Genomic DNA, 20885 nt, shown 5'->3' with positions numbered 1-20885 from the left:
TTGTTACATTGTTTTTTCTTACTTGAGTTTAAAGTTTCTTTGCTGTTTGCAAATGGAATGGGAACTAGACCTTTTCTTCTTGTCTGACAGGTTAATGAAAAGACTTTACATATTAAAATGGCGGCTTTGTGACAAGAGAGTAAATGACCCTGAATAGCTTGAGTGTGGATAACAGACACATGCCAAACAGCAAATTACACACAGGTAACAAGACAACTAGGATGGTCTGTTGTCTGCTCTGGGGACTCCTCTCAGCCTCAAAGAGCAGCTTCTTTGGTTGACTTTAGTATGAGTCTAGCTTAAAAAGAAATGATTAAAAAGCTCTTAACATTGAAGGAGTTTCTAATCTAATTGATGACAGTGAACAGAACCTACCTCTCTTTTCCCAAAGACCCTTGTCCTTTGCAATAGATAGTTGGAAGTCACCATAACTAAATTGGGGACCTGCAGGTTTATAGCACACAAAGCAGCCATAGTTTGTTCAAGTCCTGCTGACACAACTACAAGACCCATGCCTCTACCTCCTAAAGAGCACTGAGGCCCAATCACTTCAAAATCATAACTGTTAGATTGACAGGCAAAATTATCTGTTTATCCCAAAGTACTTAAAAAGGAATTTAGGTGTTTGGTGGTTGTTTTTTGTTTGTTTTGCTTTTTTTTCTTGGTTGGTTGGTTGATTTGTTTTATTTTGTTGTTTGTTTTCCTCCAAGAGCTTCCTATCTGCCAAGCAGCTACATCACATGTTAAATCTCTGACTGGCTTAAAACAGCACAGAATTGTTGACTTCTGCCTAAACTACTAGCAGAGAGTTATTGACTTTTGTTACCTTCATTCAGCTGCTCTGAAGCGCTCAATCCCCATGCTTAGACATCCCACTCACACTTTTCCACCCCGATATTATGTTTTCTTCTCAGTCACAGCTCGTAACCCACATTCTCTTTCGTCCATGCTGTCATCTCAAGATCAGCATACTGAAAGCTGAGCTTATTACCTGCTAGCTCTCCTCCCTGTTACGATCAGCTGTGTCACCAACTTGCCTATCACTGATGGTTACTGTAAAGTATTTCTTCTCCAAACACATGCATCTGACTGAACGGAATGCAAAAATAACCACAGCAATTTGAGCACAGCACATACTACTTTTGCTGTGGTACAACGTGCTATCTTTACGGTGAGCCAGACACGATGCATATCATTTTATTTCTGGAACTCCTTCATTTAAAAAGCAACTGTAATTTCCTAGCATAAAAATGAAGGGGTTCCAGAAATGAAACACTGTGCATCACATTTGGCTTACTGTAAAGAAAGCAGTCTTCTTCCTTTTGAGTTGCTCCCTTCACTGGCCGTATTCATTCAAGATCACACAGTGCTTTGAAAAGCAAGGTAACCTTTCTGTTTCAGTTATCTCCCATTCTCTATTCATCTGTTACGCATTGCACACGTGGCAGCTAGTACATGTTGCCACATTTCTTTCATAAAGATTCCTCTCTTTTCAGCTATACACTGATGGAAGCTTAATAGAAAAGTCAAAATGGCTTTTGTGTGCAGAACATATCAATAAACCATTCTCTTCACTTTTTCTGACCTAAGTCATAATGTTTTCTGCAATTTAAGTGCCTCCAGTGGAAAAGGCAAAATGTCCAGCCAAGCACTGTCTCCCACAGTGACACTTCAAAGGTAGGTACGCAGCATCCAGTATTGCACCTACTTGCTCAAGATTAATACTTAGCTTCACTTGTGCTCCTAATTTTTTGTTGTGCAGTGCCTAAGGTCTTCAGGAGCACAATGGCTGTGATCCAGTAAAAGAAGGATGACAATTGTTTATCTTGAATGGCAGCAACTCACTAACTTTGGATGAGTCACAGATGAGACTGCAACCTAAATCTCCTCCAATATTCTTGCAGACAGAATCCCTCCATACTGGATATTTTCCCCTGAAATTTTTCTCTATCAGATAACTAACTCAGGCCTGGAAACAGAAGAGTGGACAAGAATAGACTGGCATGACAGCTCCTTTTTACCACTATACAAGTAATGAAATGGTCCAGCTTACCTTAATGAATGTCCAATTCTTTTCTCAGTCTTTGAATATTTATTGAACAGTTTGTCATCCTAGAACTGCATAAACCTATGTAGTAAATTCTGTGTAAAGATGTTAATTTTAAGACATTTTTACATTTATCAAAGTGATTTTTTTCTTTACTTTGCAGCCAGTTATATTTTACTGCAAGAACAGAATATTTAAAATCTGGAGTCATGGAAGTACAGTCACTAATTTACTATAGGATGAGTGCTTATGAAGATATATACTTCTCCAGGAGAAAAGGCAAATAATTTTAAAGAACATGCAAAGTTAACTATGATCCTTTTAAATTGTTCAGCAAAAGTACTTATTTCCAAAGCTTTTTTTTTTTTTTTTTGACATTAATCATCCTATCCCATATGGCCAAGTAATAAAAGCTCCCTTCTCCAGAACTGAAACCATTTAGTAAAATGAATAGCAAGACAGATTTAGACAAAACTTTGACACTTTCAATGGTCATTTCATGATCTACCTGGATTGCACTATAACGTGACAGCAGAAAGCAGAGACTAATTTGACTTCTGAAGTTCAGACAGCATGTTGTCTGTGAGCCCTTTAATGCCATCCTATGGCTGTTCAACAGGTAAGTCTTTATTCAGCATGGTCCCTGTCTTATTCCAAACGAGGAATCACCCTTGCATGCAGCTTCCAACTGTAGTGATGCTATTTAGAAATTGCCTTTTTGACCTCTTACAGTTTGAGCGTGGGGCTTATGCCTCCTTGCAGGGCTGAAAGATCTTTTCTTGATGGTACGCTATCACTACAATGAAACCAGAAAGTTGCTGGAGAGTAATAGCAGATTATTCCACTGGCAGAGAGGGTTTTGCAAGTGCTTACTACAGCTCTGTGAATATGAGCTGGCACCCTAGCATCCTCTTCATTAGCTTTGCCGCTTAGAACCACCCTGGTCTAAAAATAATCCATGAAAATAATGAAAGGAGGTAGAGATTGACCTGTAGAAGTTTTGAGCTAAGGATGACCATTCATTTATTAAAAAAAAAAAAAAAAGGAAAAAAAAAAGTATGTTTATGAAGAGAGCATGCTTTTCAAATGAACTGTTGAGATAGTTGCTTACTTTGACACTGCTAGGACACAGTCATGAGGAAGAAACAGACTTGTTTTCTCAATAAGAGCTTTGGTCAGCATTGCTAAGAGAGGTAAGAAATTCCAGAGGGACTCCATAACAGAATTCTCTAAATGTCCATTTCTTTTCTGTCCAGGAGAAAACAGTGGTGAAGTACGGGGGTTCTCAGATGTGAAATCAGCCTCTCTCTCTTAAAAAGCAGTTTCTCCTAGAGAAAGAAGGAGTATCCTGATGGTTTGATCTTTGGTTCAGATTACTAATATTAGATGCAAACATTCTTGAAAATTACATGAATAAAACCACATTTACTTCATCAGTAAGGCTGTGTTGAATGAAGTTTTAGAGCACCTAGATCCCTATGAACATCCAGCAGTGTGCCCTGGCAGCCAGAAAGGCCAACCGTACCCTGGGATGCATCAAGCACGGCATCGCTAGTCGGTCAAGGGAAGGTGATTGTCCCGCTCTACTCTGCGCTGGTCCAGCCTCACCTCGAGTACTGTGTGCTGTTCTGGGCACCACAGTACAAAAAGGACATGAAACTGTTGGAGAGTGTCCAGAGGAGGGCGACAAAGATGGTGAAGGGCCTAGAGGGGAAGACATACGAGGAGCGGCTGAGGGAACTGGGCCTGTTCAGCCTGGAAAAGAGGAGGCTGAGGGGGGACCTCATTGCGGCCTACAGCTTCCTCGTGAGGGGGAGTGGAGAGGCAGGTGACCTATTCTCCGTTATCACCAGTGACAGGACCCGTGGGAACGGTGTTAAGCTGCGGCAGGGGAAGTTTAGGCTGGACATCAGGAAGAGGTTCTTCACCGCGAGGGTGGTCACACACTGGAACAGGCTCCCCAGGGACATAGTCACTGCACCAAGCCTGTCTGAATTTAAAAAGCAATTGGACTGTGCACTTAGTCACATGGTCTAAACTTTGGGCAGACCTGTGCGGTGCCAAGAGTTGGACTCGATGATCCTTATGGGTCCCTTCCAACTCGGGATATTCTATGATTCTGTGATCTTCATCCATGTGAAGCTGAATTTAGACTTCACAATACCAAGCTCCATGAACAGATGTAGTAGTGGACAAAAATCTACCCTGTTAGACAGAAAAATTGTCCTTGTTAGGAGAAAAAAGAGGGTTTTGCTGCATTATATACGAAGCCTGAAGAGCATACATAGAACCATTATCCAAAGACCTCAGTCTCCTAGAAATAAAACATGGCTTCTCCCCCCCCGTATTTGTAGATAGTCTTCCTGATGAGTGTCACTCATCCTAATTAGCGCATTCATGGACAACCTGTTTTTTAAAGTTTTCCTAATGAGAGCATTGGTCAGATGCTCTTAGAGGTATAACACATTGTAAATGATGTCCCAGCAATAGGTTTGGCATTTTTAAGATAATTTTGTTCCCTCCCTTAACTCTACCTTGTCCCCCAGACATAACAGAGCAAGAAAACAAAATCACACAGGTGCAAGCTCCTAACAGCATGAGATATCTGACATATTGGTCACATAATCCAGGGCAGAACTCCATCTGGTCAAAGCTCTGTGTAGATGTGACTACAGGAAGCTTGCTAGATTGCAGTAAGAAAAGATGAGAAAAATAATCATCAGCGTGACCAGGAAATGGTATCATAGAATGGCTTGGGTTGGAAGGGTCCTTAAAGATCATCTGGTTCCAACCCCCCTGTCATGAGCAGGGATGCCTCCTGCTAGATCAGGTTGGCCAAGGCCCCATCCAACCTGGCCTTGAACACCTCCAGGGATGGGGCATCCACAGCTTCTCTGGGCAACCTGTGCCAGTGCCTCACTACCCTTACAGCAAAGAATTTCTTCCTGATGTCTAATCTAAATCTCTCCTTTTCTAGTTTAAAACCAGCCCCCTTGTCCTTTTTACTGTTATTTGTTTAGCTGAAGTACAGCTTTTCCTTTCAGATGTGATCAGCCATGCCTCTGCCACACCAAAATGAGGCAATTACAAAGCAAGCTGCTAAGGACTATGCCTTCCAGCCACCCAGAGACTGAAACACTGGAGAATACAGAACCATTTTAAAAGGGCAATATATTAAGTCAGTAAGACTCCTACAGCAGAATGCTTGGAAGCTTTTTGCTGAAGCAAGATGTAATGCTGTTCCTCTCCCAGGTACTGTAAATCCATATGAATAGCTGACCTCACAAACAATGCCTTTCTCCTGCTCATTTCTGAACTAGACTTTGCATAAGAAAGCCACTGAAGAAAAAGAATAAGGGTTCAAGATCATATTGCTGTTATTTACAGAAAAGATTATGGTACTGTCCTGGAGCACAGGACAGGACTCATTACGCTGTGAAAGGAAGAGCTAAGTATTACTAGCCCGTAGGCAACAATCAGGCACGTGAACTTGCAGTGGGCATTATCACTGTTTGATCTCACTTTGTCCATACCAGCAACTGCAGACAGTGTCAGGATTTGAAACAAGCTGGCACTATTGCGTTACACCATGAACCACAACATGTGGAGGAAAGAGAAAAATGTGCTTTGAGCAGTTTTATCACTGTGCAAAGCTTGCTGGTGGTTTTAAAAATTGCCAGATGGGCATTAAGGCCACATCGAGCAGATGCAGCTTAGCAAGTGCCATTTGGGCTGCTAATGCTAAAACAGCAAGCATACAAGCCTCAGTGTTGCCCCACTTCAGATTCATCAGCTAAATACAGCTGCTTTCTCAATTAAATTAAATCAATAGTTTACCTGGAAGTTAGTAACTCAAGGCTGGATAAATTTAGTATTTCTTCAACAAGTTAGCATAACTATACAGCAGAAAACTAAGGAAATACCTTGTATTGAAATTATTTTCAATTATTTGTCACTGAAAAAAAATAATATATGCAGGTTTGCAATCTAACCAAAATCATAAACTAGTCACACATGGCATTACTGATGCACCTCCATCTTGAAGTACAGCTTCACCTTCTCTAACGCTACAAAATTCTGCCAATACTCATCATCATTTTTCTTCAGCTTTTGTTGTCCTTCCAGTCCCAGGTTTTCTTGAGCTACAGACTGGAGGATACATCTGGCTCAAGGGATCAGTTTTATCTGGTTCATAAGTTATGGTTACTTTCCAACCAAATGAAAACCTAAGGCCTTGGCTGCCTTCAAACCTTTACCACGTTTCTTGAGATTTATTTTACAAAGATAGGGTTTTACAAATTTATACTACTTATTTCCTGTCTTGTTTTACCACAGTAATTAAAACAGCTACTTAAAACTGTGTGTCCACTTCTGTATTAGGAATCAAACTAGAACAGAAATTAACTGCAGCTCCTTCAGCTTTATGCTGGGCCATGCTGTCCCCAGACTTACTTTCCCACAAAAAAAAAAAAGAAAGAGAAAAAGAAAAACACAACCACCACCATGAAATTCCAAGAAACAAAATTTTGTTGGTATATTAACATTTCATCTTGCATAAATGTATGTTTCAGCAGTTATGAAAATGAGACAGCTGACAGTTGACTACTATATGTGAACAGATGCTGTGAAAGCTTCCCTTTAAATAGTTCTGTCAATGCAATGTCAATTTTAGGAGTGACACCACTGCTGTTCTAGGACATGATCCTGCAAACTCTTATTCGCACAGGGAGCCCTGCTAATTTCCATAGAACATGCACACTTGTAAGAGACCAAAAAGTCAGGTCCTTAGCTGCAGAGCTTTCCTTAGCAGTGACTGACAAATATACAACAAAGTTTTTAGCAGAGCAGAATACCGTGGCTTGGGGCAATGTCACTGACAATCAGTGCTATTCGCCTGGGTGTTTTCTTTCAGAAGTTACACAAAGCATATTAAATGTGAGTAAGGAACCATTAAAGATCGACCACGTAAAGATAATAATAATTAAAAAAAAAATCACGAGAAACGAAGCTCGCCGTATTAAGCAGAACTTTGAAAAATTGACGCGCCCAGGAGATGGGCAGAGTCCGACCGCAGCACCCCCGAAAGCGGCGCTAAATCCTGCAACAGCCGAGCAAGCGCCCCCCCCCCCCCCGCCTTTGTCAGCGCCTTCCTCACGGTGTTTTTCCCGGGGGGGAGACACCGCCGCCGCCCCTAGGAGCCCGAGGGGGGCGCCCGCCGCGCCGGGCTGGCCCCGTGGCGGCCCCGCGGTGCTGAAGGACAGCTCGGGGCGCAGCTCGCAACGAGGGGGGCGGCGGCTTTCGGCGCGGGGGGGGGGGGGGGCACGACTGCAGACGGCCCGAGGGGTTGGGGGTGTTCGCCCTCAGGGGCACGGCGAGGAGGGTTGTTCGCCCGTCGGGACGCCCAGCGAGGGGCGGCACCGCCTGTGCTCCCCCTGCCGCCCCGTAGCCCCCCAGCCCCACCGGCCCCCCTCGGGAGCACGAAGCGGGGACGGCCGGAGCCAAGCCTCTGCCTCCGCGGAGCCGCCGAGCACACAAAGGCGGCGCGGGGGGGTGGGGGGGGGAGTGTGGGTGGCGCCCCCTCCCCTTCCCGGCACTTACCTTCAGCAGCACAAAGAGCCAGAGGAGGCAGGAGCGGGCCCCCGGCCCCCCCTGGGCTCCCCGCCGGCGGCGACCGGGCATCGGGGGGCGGCCGGCCGGGGGGGGCTGCTGCTCCTCTGCCCCCCGGCCCCCCGCCTCTGCCCCTCGGCTGCCTCCGCCCGGCTCCGAGCCGTGCCCGGCAATGGCGAATTGCGGCAGCATCAGGCGGCCGGCGGCGGCGCCGACCTCCCCGCCGAGCGGCGCATCCTGCCGCCCCCCGCCCTTTTATTTGGGATTTGCGGCGGGGGGAGTAGGAGGAGGAGAGGGAGGAGGAGGAAGAGGAGGCGGCGGTGCCGGCAGCGGGGGGTGTCTCCCCTCCCTCCCAGGAGTTTTGGCGATCTCGCCGCTGCACGGGAAGGGGTAGGGAGAGCCGTCCGCCCGCCCCGGCTCCGCGGTCCCCACCCGGTGAAAGGCGACCCCCTGGGGCTGGGAGTCCGCAGCCGCCGCCCTCGCTCCTCTTGCGCCTCCCTTCCCCTCCCCGCCACCAGAGAAAGCGGGCGAAGCCGTACACGCACTCCCTGCCCAGCCTCTTCTTTCCGTCCTCCCCCCCGCCAGCGGGGGACAGAAATGCCCGGGTGCGGGGCCAGCCGCTGTCCCCGGGCACCCCCAGCCCCGCACGGGGGTCCCGGAGCTGCAGTCAGCACCCGGTTACCAGCGGCACACACGGGGGTGGAAACAACGAGGTCCAAATCTGAGCCTGCAAGGGGTGTGGGGGGTAATGCCTCGTCCTGTCCCATCAGGTGCTCAGGACCAGCAGTTACAGGGGCGCACAGAGAAAGCTGAGACCACATCCCCCCATCCTCAGTTGCTCGTTCGGGGCTGTCTATAACCATGAGTATGGCCAATCTATTCCTCTTTGCAAGAGTCTTGCTTAGTAAGACATTCCCAGAACAACAACAACAACAAAAAAAAACATACTCCACCACCAGCAATACGAAGATGGTCTTTCCAGAACCAAAACCCTACATCAGCAGCTTTTTCTAACTGACTGCTGTCTCACTCCCACCAGTATACATCTTTGGTGCAGCTGTCTGAGCTATAACCAATACTGATCTAAGCACAATAGGATCATACATTCTATAAAGCTGCATCTGGGGCACTGTACTTCAAAGCAACTTCAGATCCAGGTGCAGCTCCACTACCTGTAGTATTGGGCCACCACTTATCCTTAATGCACACACACACCGAAAAAAAAAATAAATAAAAAAGGGCTGAAACAATTTCAAGTTTGCTTCCAAAATTTCTAAGCCATTAAGGCAAGATGTATGTTATTACATTCTTACAGGAACGTCCTTTAAACTGAGCAACAACAAAGTAGTTTTCTAACATTGTTACTAAATCAGATGATAATGAATCTGTGTTTCAGGAGACCTGTCTGGCTTACATGTGGCATATTTTTGATTTTCATGTAATTTAGATCTTCAGTCAACAGAAGCTGGATTTCAAAGTAGCCAAAGGCAGAGAGGGATGTGCTTATTTTCCACTGAAATGGGCCCTTAAGCAGTGATTTGCCACACTTGATGAGGATTAATCCAGAAAGTTAAAGGGAAATTTAGGTCCTGGGTAGGTACTGGCACAAAGCCCAAAATCACAGCTCCAGAAGGAAAACACTATTCATGTCTTCATTTACAAGAAGCTGGGGACAGAAAAAGACCTTCTCCATGCTACCAGTGAAGGACACAGGCCTCTCATGGGTAGCTATCACTCAGTTGGTGTTTGGAGTATTATCTGAAATTGGTACGCAAGAGGTTAACCGTAGCTAAGTTTTCCTTCAGTGCACACAGGTTTAGGATGAAGAGGGAGGTTATCTGAAAGACGGGAGTGAAATTCTTCAGGAAATTAAGATTGCCATCAGCACTCAAGAGCTGTGGATTGAACTTTAGGCTAGGAACTTTTTGTTTACTAAGTAAAATAAGTTTTGATATTAAGAATGTACTTTAATGCAATCTTCCTTCTCCAATATTCCATCCAATTACAATATTCAAGTGCTAAAATTATAATGGATTAAAATTATAATGGATTTTTTTTTCTTTTTAAGTATTTTTTCTTTTTAAGTATCTAAGTCTTCAGTCTTGTTTGAATATAGTATAGCATTGACTCTCAGAAAACACTATCTGAATCAGAGTTAAAAAGTGAATGATAACTGAAAGAAATAGTAAGTGTTTCTGGAAGGAAAACTTTGACAAAAGGCTGAGATACTAAGACAGGTCTTGCTGTGGCAGTAAAGAGAAATGCAGCCAAGACAATGCAAGAATTGTATCCTTTTTAAATTATGGAGGCCTGGGGTACCCAACCTTTAAAAAAAAAGGTCCCAATGCTTTGGAAAATATGAGTAAAGCTGCCAATTAAACAGCATCCTTCAAAAAATAGTTAAGGTGTTTTCTGTTAAGTAAGATCAGGATTGTGTTAGACATGGGCAGTAGGACTGTTCCTGCCAAGGAAAGCCTATAACCAAGTAGAGAAAGGAGATATATGCGAGTGAAGCTAACAAGCAGACCTTGGCTCGCTGGAGAAGCTGGCTCCAGGCTTTTTCAACAGATGAAACCTGGGAAGTTACAAAAAGCAAGTCTTGAGAACGCAGGAAGGTAGGATCTGAAGGAGGAGCAAAAGAAGTTGTTCTTTTCTGAATATGAGGTGTGAAAAATAAACACGCAGGAAAAAATAAAGGAACAGCAAAAAGGAGGACAAGCTTATTTTTTTCTAGCATCTAAACAAGAACAGCAAGCCTTATTAATAAAACAACAAAGCTATAAAAATGAGACAGATATCTTCCATTTACTCAAGGAATAAGAAATGGGGCAACATCTGAGTGTTTGTAAGCAGTCAGTAAATGAAAGACACTGATATAAGGTCATTCCAGAAGACCTCCAAGGCCTTATCCACCAGTCAAACACACACCAACAAGCCAAAAGGCTTCCTAAGGCTCAACAAACCATTGCATTGCCCCAGAAGGAAAAGAAAGGCTCTAAAAACCATTGCATCGTCCCAGAAGGAAAAGAAGGGAGGATTCAGCATCAACTGAATACTTTGCAAATTAATCTGGATTTCGTTTATTTGAATGAAAACCTTAGAAACAATCAAAAGATAGCAGAGAAGTGCTCGAATGGGAAACCCATTTTGGGGGCAAACATGGTTGGTTTTTAAACAAAATACGGTGTTTTGGGCTATTTGGCCTGAAATGTTTTTTTTTTTTCCCCAGAACTTATCATAGGTCACATGCAGCATTATAACAAGGATATGGCAAAAAGCAGGCCAGAGCATGCTGCATTATGAGCATTTCTTCTTCTATTTTCCCTCTATAGATGTTATAAGCATATACTTGGAAGTCTTCCTAATTTTTCAGGGGCTATGATGTATGCTGCGGTGGCATCAGAGGCGGTTTAAGGGACTTTGTTTCTCTCTAAATCCACCTGGAAGAATTATGATGAAACAGAATTTGGAGCACAGGGACCTAGCAGTGAGGTGCATAACAAAGTGTTACGAGGCAGCTGAAATTCCCAGAGTCCTGTCTGTGCTCACTAGATTTACTGTAAAATCTGACGATGAATTATTTTGTGATGTGCAGTATGCAGGAACATGATAAAGATATTTCAAGGTATTACAGGATGCAGATCACTAGAAGACAAAAATCATTAAAAGAAAATCCTCCTGAATTTTAAGAGCATCACCTACAAGCAGGACTCCACATCACAGATACTTTGTCAAGAGCTTCTCAGGGAGCTTTCATGACCACTCAAGGTTGCACTAGTGACTACGCTAGAGCTCTACCTTTAAATTAAAGACCCAGTGAATTAAAACATCTGTAGTTGCTCATACTCACTGACTTAATGAATGTAACAGCCTAACTGAATCAGCATTATAAATCACCCTAGTTTATTAGAGAAACATAAAATTAAGATATTTCCTTTGTTCATGCATTTATAAGAAGTGTTCCTACTTGTAACTTACATGGACTTAATGTCAAGTTTACAGTAATTCTCCCCTTGCCTCCGAAAACCCCAAAGTAAAACTCAGATCTACCAACTTTGGTTGGCTGAGGGGGAGAAACTGTGAATTACAATTTATTCTTAGCTGCAGTATAAGCCCTGATTTATATGAAGCTTTACAGGCCTCAGCAAGTCTAGATAAACATGGCATGAAATGAGGTTTATAAAAGAAAAAAAAAAAAGTAAAGTAGAAGTCATCCTAGAAGTTTTGAAGCAAAGCTCTTTTTCAGTGGCAAGTATTTTTATGAGGAAAAAAAAAATTGTGGATCCTTCTTAAAAATAGATTTTCACCTAAAGTCCTTGTATTTCAATGACAACAATGGATAAAATGATAAAATAAACAAGTGCAAGGGTGGCTGGAATAGTGTTCGTATGTTGCCACTTAGACACTGAAGTGCAAATTTATCTTAGCTTTCTTTTTGAAAAGTACAGGCCCTATGACTTTTGAAAGTATGTCCCACAGTCCCCCTAACAAACAAGTTGACAGCTTTTTAAGATTTGACTTTTCGTAACAAGAATGATTGACACACTTCAAACCTACAGCCTGAACAGCTTCCAAATGTTTATTAGTCTTTCAACACAGAGCAGTGAACTGTACCACAAAAGGTCATTAAAAAAAAAATCAAAAGTCTCTTTGGCACTGAATCTCTTCCTTCATAAATAAGTTTATAAAATGTTTTCTCTGATACTTCTTTCATTTAACACTGTGCAATATTCACAGAAACAATGTATAGAATTAACTGCTTTTGCAGAAGGTTAGTAGACGCAAAAGCCAGTAAGATTGTTTGAACATTTAAATGGATGCTACAGAATGCCTGAGAAATTTCTGTGAGCTGAGTTTTAGATTAAGAAAAAAACCATTCATATGTATTTATGTTTTTTGTGATCTATTTAATATTTGATCAACCCTGCCTGTTATCAGTAAATGGCTTTTTCTTATAGTTCTTCAAGTCTCAATAGATATAGTTAATTAAAAAAACAATTCTACTGTTTCCAGTTATGCTTATTTTGAATTACAGCCTGTGTATATCCTTCCAGATATAGCTGAATTCTCCATTTTTGTCTATGATCTAAGCAGGTCAAGGGCACATTCACACTACAGAAAGAGGGAGCTTGGGAATTTCTGCCTGTCATTAACACCTGCCACACCCTTATGAGAAGATTGAAAAACAAAAATAATAATCAAGTGATCTTTTCTGCTTAAGATGAATTCATCTTACTGAGGATTATCCCAGGAAATCCACCTCTGCTATAATATTGCAGAGCCATCCAGGTTCTTTATCTCTCCCCCCAAAAAAAAGAAAGGAAAAATGTCCAAAAGACAGACTGGATCCTGACTTGTTCCAGTCAGCCACAGACTTTAGTACCTTTCTCCTCTAAAATATACTGACTGCCTCTGACACTCAGAGGCTCTATTGATTCACAGAAATCTGAGTCATACTTACAGGAAACATTTCTCTCCCCAGAAATTTACAATAGGATCTGTTGCACAGATAACATCCTACTTTTTCTTCCCTGGCATCTATGCTAAAATATTTTCCCTGTCTTCATGGGGTTGCCATATCTCAATATAAATGTGTACGCCTTAAATCAGTGCCTTTTCTCTCCCATTTCCCAAGCAACCTCAACAAGCAGCCTTTTTTCATTAGCGATATTTCTTTCCTACACAAAGATAACGACATTAGCTTCTGCATACTACCTTCCAACCACAGGTATCAAAGCATTTTGCAGTGAAACAAGAATAGCTATTCCCCTCACCTTGCAGGTGAGGGAAGCATATAGTTCATATGGCTTGGAATCAGAAGGCTGTGATCAGAAACACCTCAAAGATCTACCTCAACACCGAGGAAAAAAGAAAGATCTTGTGAGGTCTGCAGTCAGATTTGTTACGTCTATTCAGTAGGATTTACCTGCACAGTAAATCCAAATTAAGACACAATAACTGTTTCATTTACTGTGCTGCAGTGCCCTGTTTGACCCGCTACCAGTCTGTGGTCCTGCAGCAACACCTGCGCTGCTGCCTTACTCCTGGGGTCCCTGCACATGGGGTAAGCATCGCTGGCCCAGCAGGACACCAGCACTGACCACATTGCCAGCATGCTCTTCCTCACCACTTTGCAGTGAGACACCCTGCAGAAAAAAAGGTCTCTCAGCACCTTCCCTCCGCTGTATGAAAGTCCCAGCCAATCAATCAGGCAACAACATGCGACTAAAGCAATCGGTCACACGCTTTGATTAATCATGCCAATTACTGGGTACTCAGAGTAAACAATTTCAAAAGCAGCCCACTGTGGAAAATGGGAATGCAGCTATGTAGGGATGGGTCAAGTTGCTTTAAATCATATATTTATTCATAAAAATCCCGTTCCGTTCACAAATAATTCACTTCCTAGGGGGTGAATTTCATTCAAGGAAGAGAGAAAGAGAGATTTGGCAAATACGTTATTCGCACAGTCAGGCATTTTAATTTCAGCTGCAGAAATCACTGAGGAAAGCAGGTTATAGCAGGATTCAGGAGAGTTTTACATATTGTATGGGAACAGGAGGAAAATCTGTAGATTTACCAGGTAATACAAAATGCTTTCTATTTAAATTCAATGTTTAAAATTTTAAGACCACAGGGGGTCAGAAAATATTAAACACAAAGGATATAATAGAGGATTTTTTTTCCATTTTTGCATTTTCTGTACATTATGTGTGGGCTTGTTCCAGAGTATTTGGAAAAATGTCCAACCTTGGGAAGGAAAAAAAATCGTTTTTGATTGTGTAAACATTAAAACATCTCCACAGAATTTCCTCTCCATTTTCATGCCCACTACACACCTACTTAGAAGGTCTTAAAACGTCTGCTTTCCTTTCTCTTGATCATCTCTCAGGAAACACATGCAGTCTATCCAGTTTACATAAATTAGCACATTAATATGCCAGATACATCAATTATGAACTTAACACACACTCAGACTAATGGGAGTTGCATTATTGACTTCAGCAGACATAGGATGCCTCATTTACTTTCTTTTTTGGAAGGTAATTTAATAGAGATGGATATGATGAGTCAGCAAACTTTTTTTTTTTTCCTCCTAGCTTGACTTTCACCTCTAGGAATCCTCCTACACAGCTCATACAGCACATTCCCATGCCCAGCTCTTTTGCCTCAGACTGCAGCCTATGGCCTGCTGTCTCTACCTTGACATGTTCAGCAGCCCCTTAAATCAGAAGGGAGCTAGCAGACCTGAGCGAGTCAGTCAGGTCGCTCTGCAGCGTAAATTAGGAGCAGCAGAGCCCCTTGGTTGCTGCCTTCAGCTGAAAACAGTGCCAACTCTCCCTGACAGAGCAGCTGAAGTCACAAAGGGGGTGGGCACGAGTCCCCTGAGCATATCTGTGACATCGTCACCAGTTGGGCCAGCAGTGCCCAAATGTATGGGCATTCAGTCTCCACCCAGCCCTCCCAGACAGACGCCAGGCAGCTTTGCTTACACAACCAGAGGTTAAGCAACACCAAGGGGATGACACCGCAGGTGACAGCTGTGCCTAGGCCATTAGGTGTTTCAATATGGACAAAACCATATGGTTTGCAAAACCATTTGCAAACAACCTTTTTGACTAATGATGGAGGAGGGCAGAGGCTGAGAGCTCATGGCAGCAACACTGACCTGGGTTGGCTGTGACCAGCTGAGGGACAAGCCAAGCACCTGACCTCTCCCCATGAAGCACACACACTCCCACTTCTGTTCTCTCCCAGCCTCAGTGGCAACACACCAAAAGCAATATCAACCCAGAGTCCTAAACTCAAGGTAGGATCATATGTATGTGGACACAGACTGCCCATATCAAGGGCAGCTATCAATCTAGTAAGCCAGGCAGTTTTATTCAGTTATGGGGCTCTTGTGTCCTAACAGAAAGCAGCGGACATTCCAAGTCTGCTATACAGCAGGGAAAGGATTTTACAAGAAAAACTACCAGTTGTGAAGAGAAACCAAGGGCAGAGCCAACAGAGCCTAACAAAATGTCCCCTGCCACCACCCATGTGGTCTTTACAAGGTAGTGTTAACCATACCAAAATGTGAAGAAAGTTTGTGCTTCAGAGGTATTTCAGAACCTAGAGATTGTCAGTCTCCAGTGGAGTTGGCAGAAAAAAGATAAAAAATCCAGCACTCCCAGTGCTCTGCAGAAGAGTTCCTGCATTAGCTTAGCCAAGGTTATCAAATCCATGACAAATATGGGGTTCACTTTCTTATGCTTCCAGGCGACCCACAAATCTCAAAGTGCTAAATGAACTAAATTGCTATGAAATTAGAGTCATACAAAACTACATGCAACAATAAAACCCAGAACAATCTTCATTTCCATGGCATTTTTGTCATAATTAAAAATATTCATAGAGCTGTACAAAGCATGAAATTACCTTGGCATTTCCATATCATAGAGTAGAACCTTGGCGTCAGCTCAGGGTGAAAATCTGGAGCCCCGGGAGGCTGCACATGACACATCAAACAGGCATCTACAGAGCTGCTCAAGTACATGCTGAATGCCTTGTAAAACCAGAGGCAGCTACAAAGTGGCTGGAGTGGTCCGATGCTTTTGGACAAGACAGCTCTGACATTTTCTGTCAGCTTAGGAAATCTACACAAAGCAGGAGGTAGATCAATAGTGTAGAAAATATCAAAATGACATTATGGGGACTTTGACAGAAGTAATGTGTTTACAAGCATAATAGTTTAAGCTGCAGTAATTAAATGTGGAGCTTTACGCAGAATGCGCATGGAAACAGCCCCTCTGAAGTAGGTTGCCAGCAGACATGACCCAAATACATACATGGGGCTAGAAAACACTGATAAAGGCATTTTCATATATTCATTCTCAGAACCTAAGTGTAACCAGAAGCAACTAATAAAAGTAGCTTTATAAAGGGCGAGACTCATGAGTTCTGATAAACCTTGCATCTTCTATTCAGCAAATGAAGTGAAAACATGGAATTCCCCATATGAAGTGATGTGAGAAGGGCTTTCTGACAACAGCCTACTCTGTTAGAGCATCACATTTCTCTAACAAATATCTCCTCTAGTCATTGAAGTCATTTATAGAAGAAAATACCATTTATTCAGTGACTTAAAAACCAAGTCCATGAAATTCACGAAGTAAGGCTGAAAATAATTTTTGTATGTGCTAAGAATACTTCAGCTCAGGTTCACATCCGTTTCTAACCCATCTTGTCTTGGACAGCCCAACACAGGCCACCTCAAAGTCTCATTAGGTGTTTGCTCCAGGAATTTCATTCAGGCCTGCTTCTAACTTGGGGAGCTTGTTGACCTTGGACAGCTTGGAGTTAAGAGGACTCTGTGATTTCACCGGAATCAGAAAGTGGCTAGCAGAAAGGTACAGAAACATGCAGGTGTTTAGAACAATGAGACAAAAGTTTAAGTAAGCCTTGTTGCAAATACTTGACCATGAAAGTCCTTGTGAAAGAATGCACATTAAGAAATCCTCAGTCTCTGTCCCATCACTGAGTGAAACAAGCGATGTTCTAATACCAAGGTGGATTTGAATGCATTGCCATCAAAGTAATTAGATTTGACAGAGATAAGAAATGGGATCCTGTTATATATGGCAAAACACTTTATGACAAAAATCTCTGTGTGCCAGAAAAAAAACCAACAAATATAATGAGGTCAACTGAAACTCCTGTGGAAAAGAAAATGAAAATAAGACGATAGACAATGCTCATATGAAAACAAGAACACAGATTTTCAGGATAATTTGCAAGGTATTCTAAGACTCAGAGACTTATCAGTGAGATTTCTGACTACCATCCTCATGAGATTTACCTATCCAACCTGAATCAACGTATCTCATCATTTTAAGATGCAATATTGATTCAAGTAGTCAGCAGGACAGAAATTGGAAAAGACAAGTTTGTTACTGCACTGGCAAAAAATTTCTTGTCGCAGTAATGTGAAAAAATGCTGTACTCTGTAGCTGCAAAGGCTCAACTTAACTTGAAAATTCCTGTTTGCTTCTCAAAGTGTCACAAGCAGAGCGGACATTGAAGAAACTTAAGATAGTTGTATTCTTATCAGTAGATGGGAGTTAAAGGTAAAAAATATTTTTTTGAAAAAGGAGATTGGATAGCAGTGTACAAGGAAATGAATGGAAAAAATGACTGATAAGGTCATTATCCATGCAGAATACATGTAGGTGTACATTTATGTTGATGCTTAATATCAGAGTCCTTGACACCTCTCAAAAACAAACAAACAAAAACAAACAAAAACAAACAAACAAAAACAAACCCACACAGTTAAGAGTCTGGTGGAAAGCCTGAAGAGTAAGCAGAACCCCGGACCAGTAGCAATACATTCAGTCCTCCAAATTTCAGATGAGACAGTGGCACTGCAATGGCCTGATATGGTACCAGACAGTACAGAAGCATAGCAGTTTGAATTCTTGATAGCAGCCATAATGAGCTGATGAAGTTCTTGCTTTTCTCTCTCCTTCCCATATACAGCAATATAGGAATCCAAAATACACATTTTAGAAAATGAAAAACAGAGTCTTGCAAAAGAGAGTAACCATCTTTCTCTTTTGAGATTACCACTGCGTTACCTGGGCACGGCTGTGCAAATATTGTTGCCTTCTGTGGATTTGGTACTTTCAACACGTTTGCACTTCTATTTTGGCCTTTTTTCCCCCTTACTTTAAGTAAGCTGACCTACTTAATCACTTCATTCTGCAGCTCCATTGAGTACCACTTATTAGTGTCTGTTAATGTCAAAACATCCTGCAACTTTTTTTTTTTTTCCTGGCATTTTTCCTGCACTTGTGAAGCTAAATAAAATCATCAGCTGCTTACAGCATTAGTAACCAGCTATTCTTAGTGCTTTAAATGCAAGTCTGTAAACTATTATGGCACTCATATTTAGTATGAGCTCTCCAATAAACCTGAAGTATTTGAATGTTAACATCAGTGCAATCAAATTATTTTAATTGTCAGAAAAAAATGCATAAAATTAAAGCAATATCAGATTACATTTTGTTTTCATACACTTTAACCTATGCCAAGCAATATTTTGACTTTCATTTGAGTATTGCAAAGAGCTCCACAATATTAATTGAGTTACAATCTCTCTCCATAACAGGAAAATATTACTATCTCCACTAAACAGATAGGTAAGCTGAAGTCAAACTGTGTTTAATGACTTGCCTGACTCAATGACAAATCCAGGAAGAGAGCCAAGAAGTTCACTTTCCCAGTTCCTTCTGCTTTATCACTGAAAAACAGTCTTTGACTTCGGGGAAGCATTGCTCTGGTTAAGCATGCATGAGCCATCTCAGTGTGTGGTTTTGGTTAGGAACATAAGCAAAATTCTCTGCATTTCCCTTTCGGTCAGATACAAGGAAAAGCTCCGTCAAGGCATGTTCCAATTAATACAGGAAGACGGTCAATAAAATATGTTGACATCAAAGCTCACATTTGCTGATAGTGTATGCCATCTCATTAAACTGAAAGAATTAATTATAACAGTTTATCAATGTCAAGTTCTGAAATAGAGGCTCCCAAAGCAACAAATGCATCATTGCACCTTGTTTGATCTAATTCTCCTTTGCTGACAAAGTCAAATATGAATGTGCCAATGTTTATGAAATATAAAGCTTTTCTAAATCCATGCATTATTGTTTGACTGTATTTTGCTAAAGTAAAAATCAATACAAATGCAGCACATTAAATTAAACTAGCTGTAAGCTATATAGTACGTATGTAATACCCAGGACATCAGTGGTAGCCTTCTGAATAAATTACTGTCTCACAGCAGAATTAATTAAATCGGTATCAGAGATAACTCTATTGCTTAATATTCTGCAATGAGTAAGGAAAACCTCTCAATGAATTTAAGATCCCCTCAGGAATATGAATATCACTGGAAACTAGCAGCAGCTAAAGTACATCTGTGCAAACTCAGTAAGATTTAAGAGTATCACTGAGTTGGTGGGACATCTATTAATTCCTGTTGCTCAGGTTAGTCTACAGTTTGGGAGGGATATTCAGAGATGTGCCTCTGAAATAAGAGGAATGGGACAGGGACATATGCTAGATTATTTGAAACAAATGGAAAAATAACGTACACAAGTGTATGGATGCACTACCCATTCACCAAGAGCTATGAGAACTGACAACAGTTGCACAAACTTTCACACAGCTCTATCTGTAGTGTCCCCCTGGACCTTGCTTATGAGCAAAAATGACACTGAACATTGAGCATAGTTCTCCATAGAATTACAGTATAGTTGATGTTGGAAGGTACCTCTGGGTCCATCTGGTCCAAACCTTGCTCAAGCAGGGCCACACAGAACGGGTTGCCCAGTAACAAGTCTAGGCAGCTTTTGTAGATCTCCAAGGAAGGAGACTCCACAGCCTTTCTGGGCAACCTGTGCCAGTGCTCCAGCACACATACAGTGAAGAAGTGCTTCCACATCACTGAAAACAGGTCTGAAGTCATCTAATAATTTTTTTCCTTGTTTATTTATTTCAACCATATTCCTCCACTCCTTTATTCTAATAAACACAAACAAACAAACAAAACAAAAACAAAAACACCACACTCCTGAACTGAAGCCTGGTTGGCCTGCTACAAAGAAAATTACCAATCTGTAATTTATTTTTACTTCCTTTATAGACAGAAGCACTGCAGCAACTTCATAGCAGCATTTGTTAATGCTACATCCTGTCCTCTCCTCTTTACCCGTACTACTCTGCATCTATACTGCAGTGGACTAAATGCAGAAGCAGCCACTATAGTAGGGGTAGACATGCTCAGCATCTTCACTCTTCATTAGTCTCTCGTAGGACTCCATTTTATACCTGACGAACCACTTGTTTCTCCCACAGTCCTGACCAGTATGTACCAAGCACATTTACTTGACAGAAAAGGTTGGGCAGGGGCTGGCACACATGCAGAGTTTGATGGCTCCACCTCAAGATTAAACAAAAGAGAAAAGAAAAGGAAGAGAGACCGGATACAAGCAAAAGGAAAGGCTATCCTTGATTGTGCATTTCCACAACTGTATATCACTACATGACCTCCACTGTATATTAACAGTTAATGACATTTCCTAAATATCATTTTTTTCATAAACCTGGAATTCCAGTTCCTTTACACTTATGATCATGGAACTGGTGTACAACTGACATTTTACAGGGCATATCATCAAATCATAAT

The 20885-nt window shown here is 42.0% G+C and overlaps 1 protein-coding gene and 1 long non-coding RNA gene across 5 annotated transcripts in view; one reads left to right on the top strand and one right to left on the bottom strand.

Annotated features, from left to right (window-relative positions):
• PTPRO (protein tyrosine phosphatase receptor type O) overlaps positions 1-8462 on the bottom strand; it is a 163904-nt gene extending 155442 nt beyond the window's left edge. For 2 of the 4 annotated variants that reach the window (XM_083831142.1, XM_083831144.1), the window contains exon 1: positions 7646-7780. Coding sequence is in view for 2 of the 4 variants with exons in the window: in XM_083831136.1 (XP_083687262.1) it covers positions 7646-7846 (201 nt within the window). In the remaining 2 variants the exon portion in view is untranslated. Of the gene's footprint in view, positions 1-7645 lie in introns of all 4 variants that reach the window. The other 2 variants (XM_083831136.1, XM_083831137.1) reach the window with 2 other exon arrangements.
• Positions 8463-9265: 803 nt separating this feature from the next.
• On the top strand, positions 9266-10058 carry LOC310892577. Its single transcript, XR_014578235.1, has 2 exons — positions 9266-9378; positions 9460-10058. It is a non-coding gene; the product is annotated as an uncharacterized lncRNA (long non-coding RNA).
• The last annotated feature ends 10827 nt before the right edge of the window (positions 10059-20885 follow it).

Source organism: Anser anser (genome assembly GCF_964211835.1).
Source record: "Anser anser genome assembly, chromosome: 1".
NCBI lineage: Eukaryota > Metazoa > Chordata > Aves > Anseriformes > Anatidae > Anser > Anser anser.
Note: the sequence above shows the minus strand (reverse complement) of the source record. Positions and strands in the feature narration are given on the sequence as shown.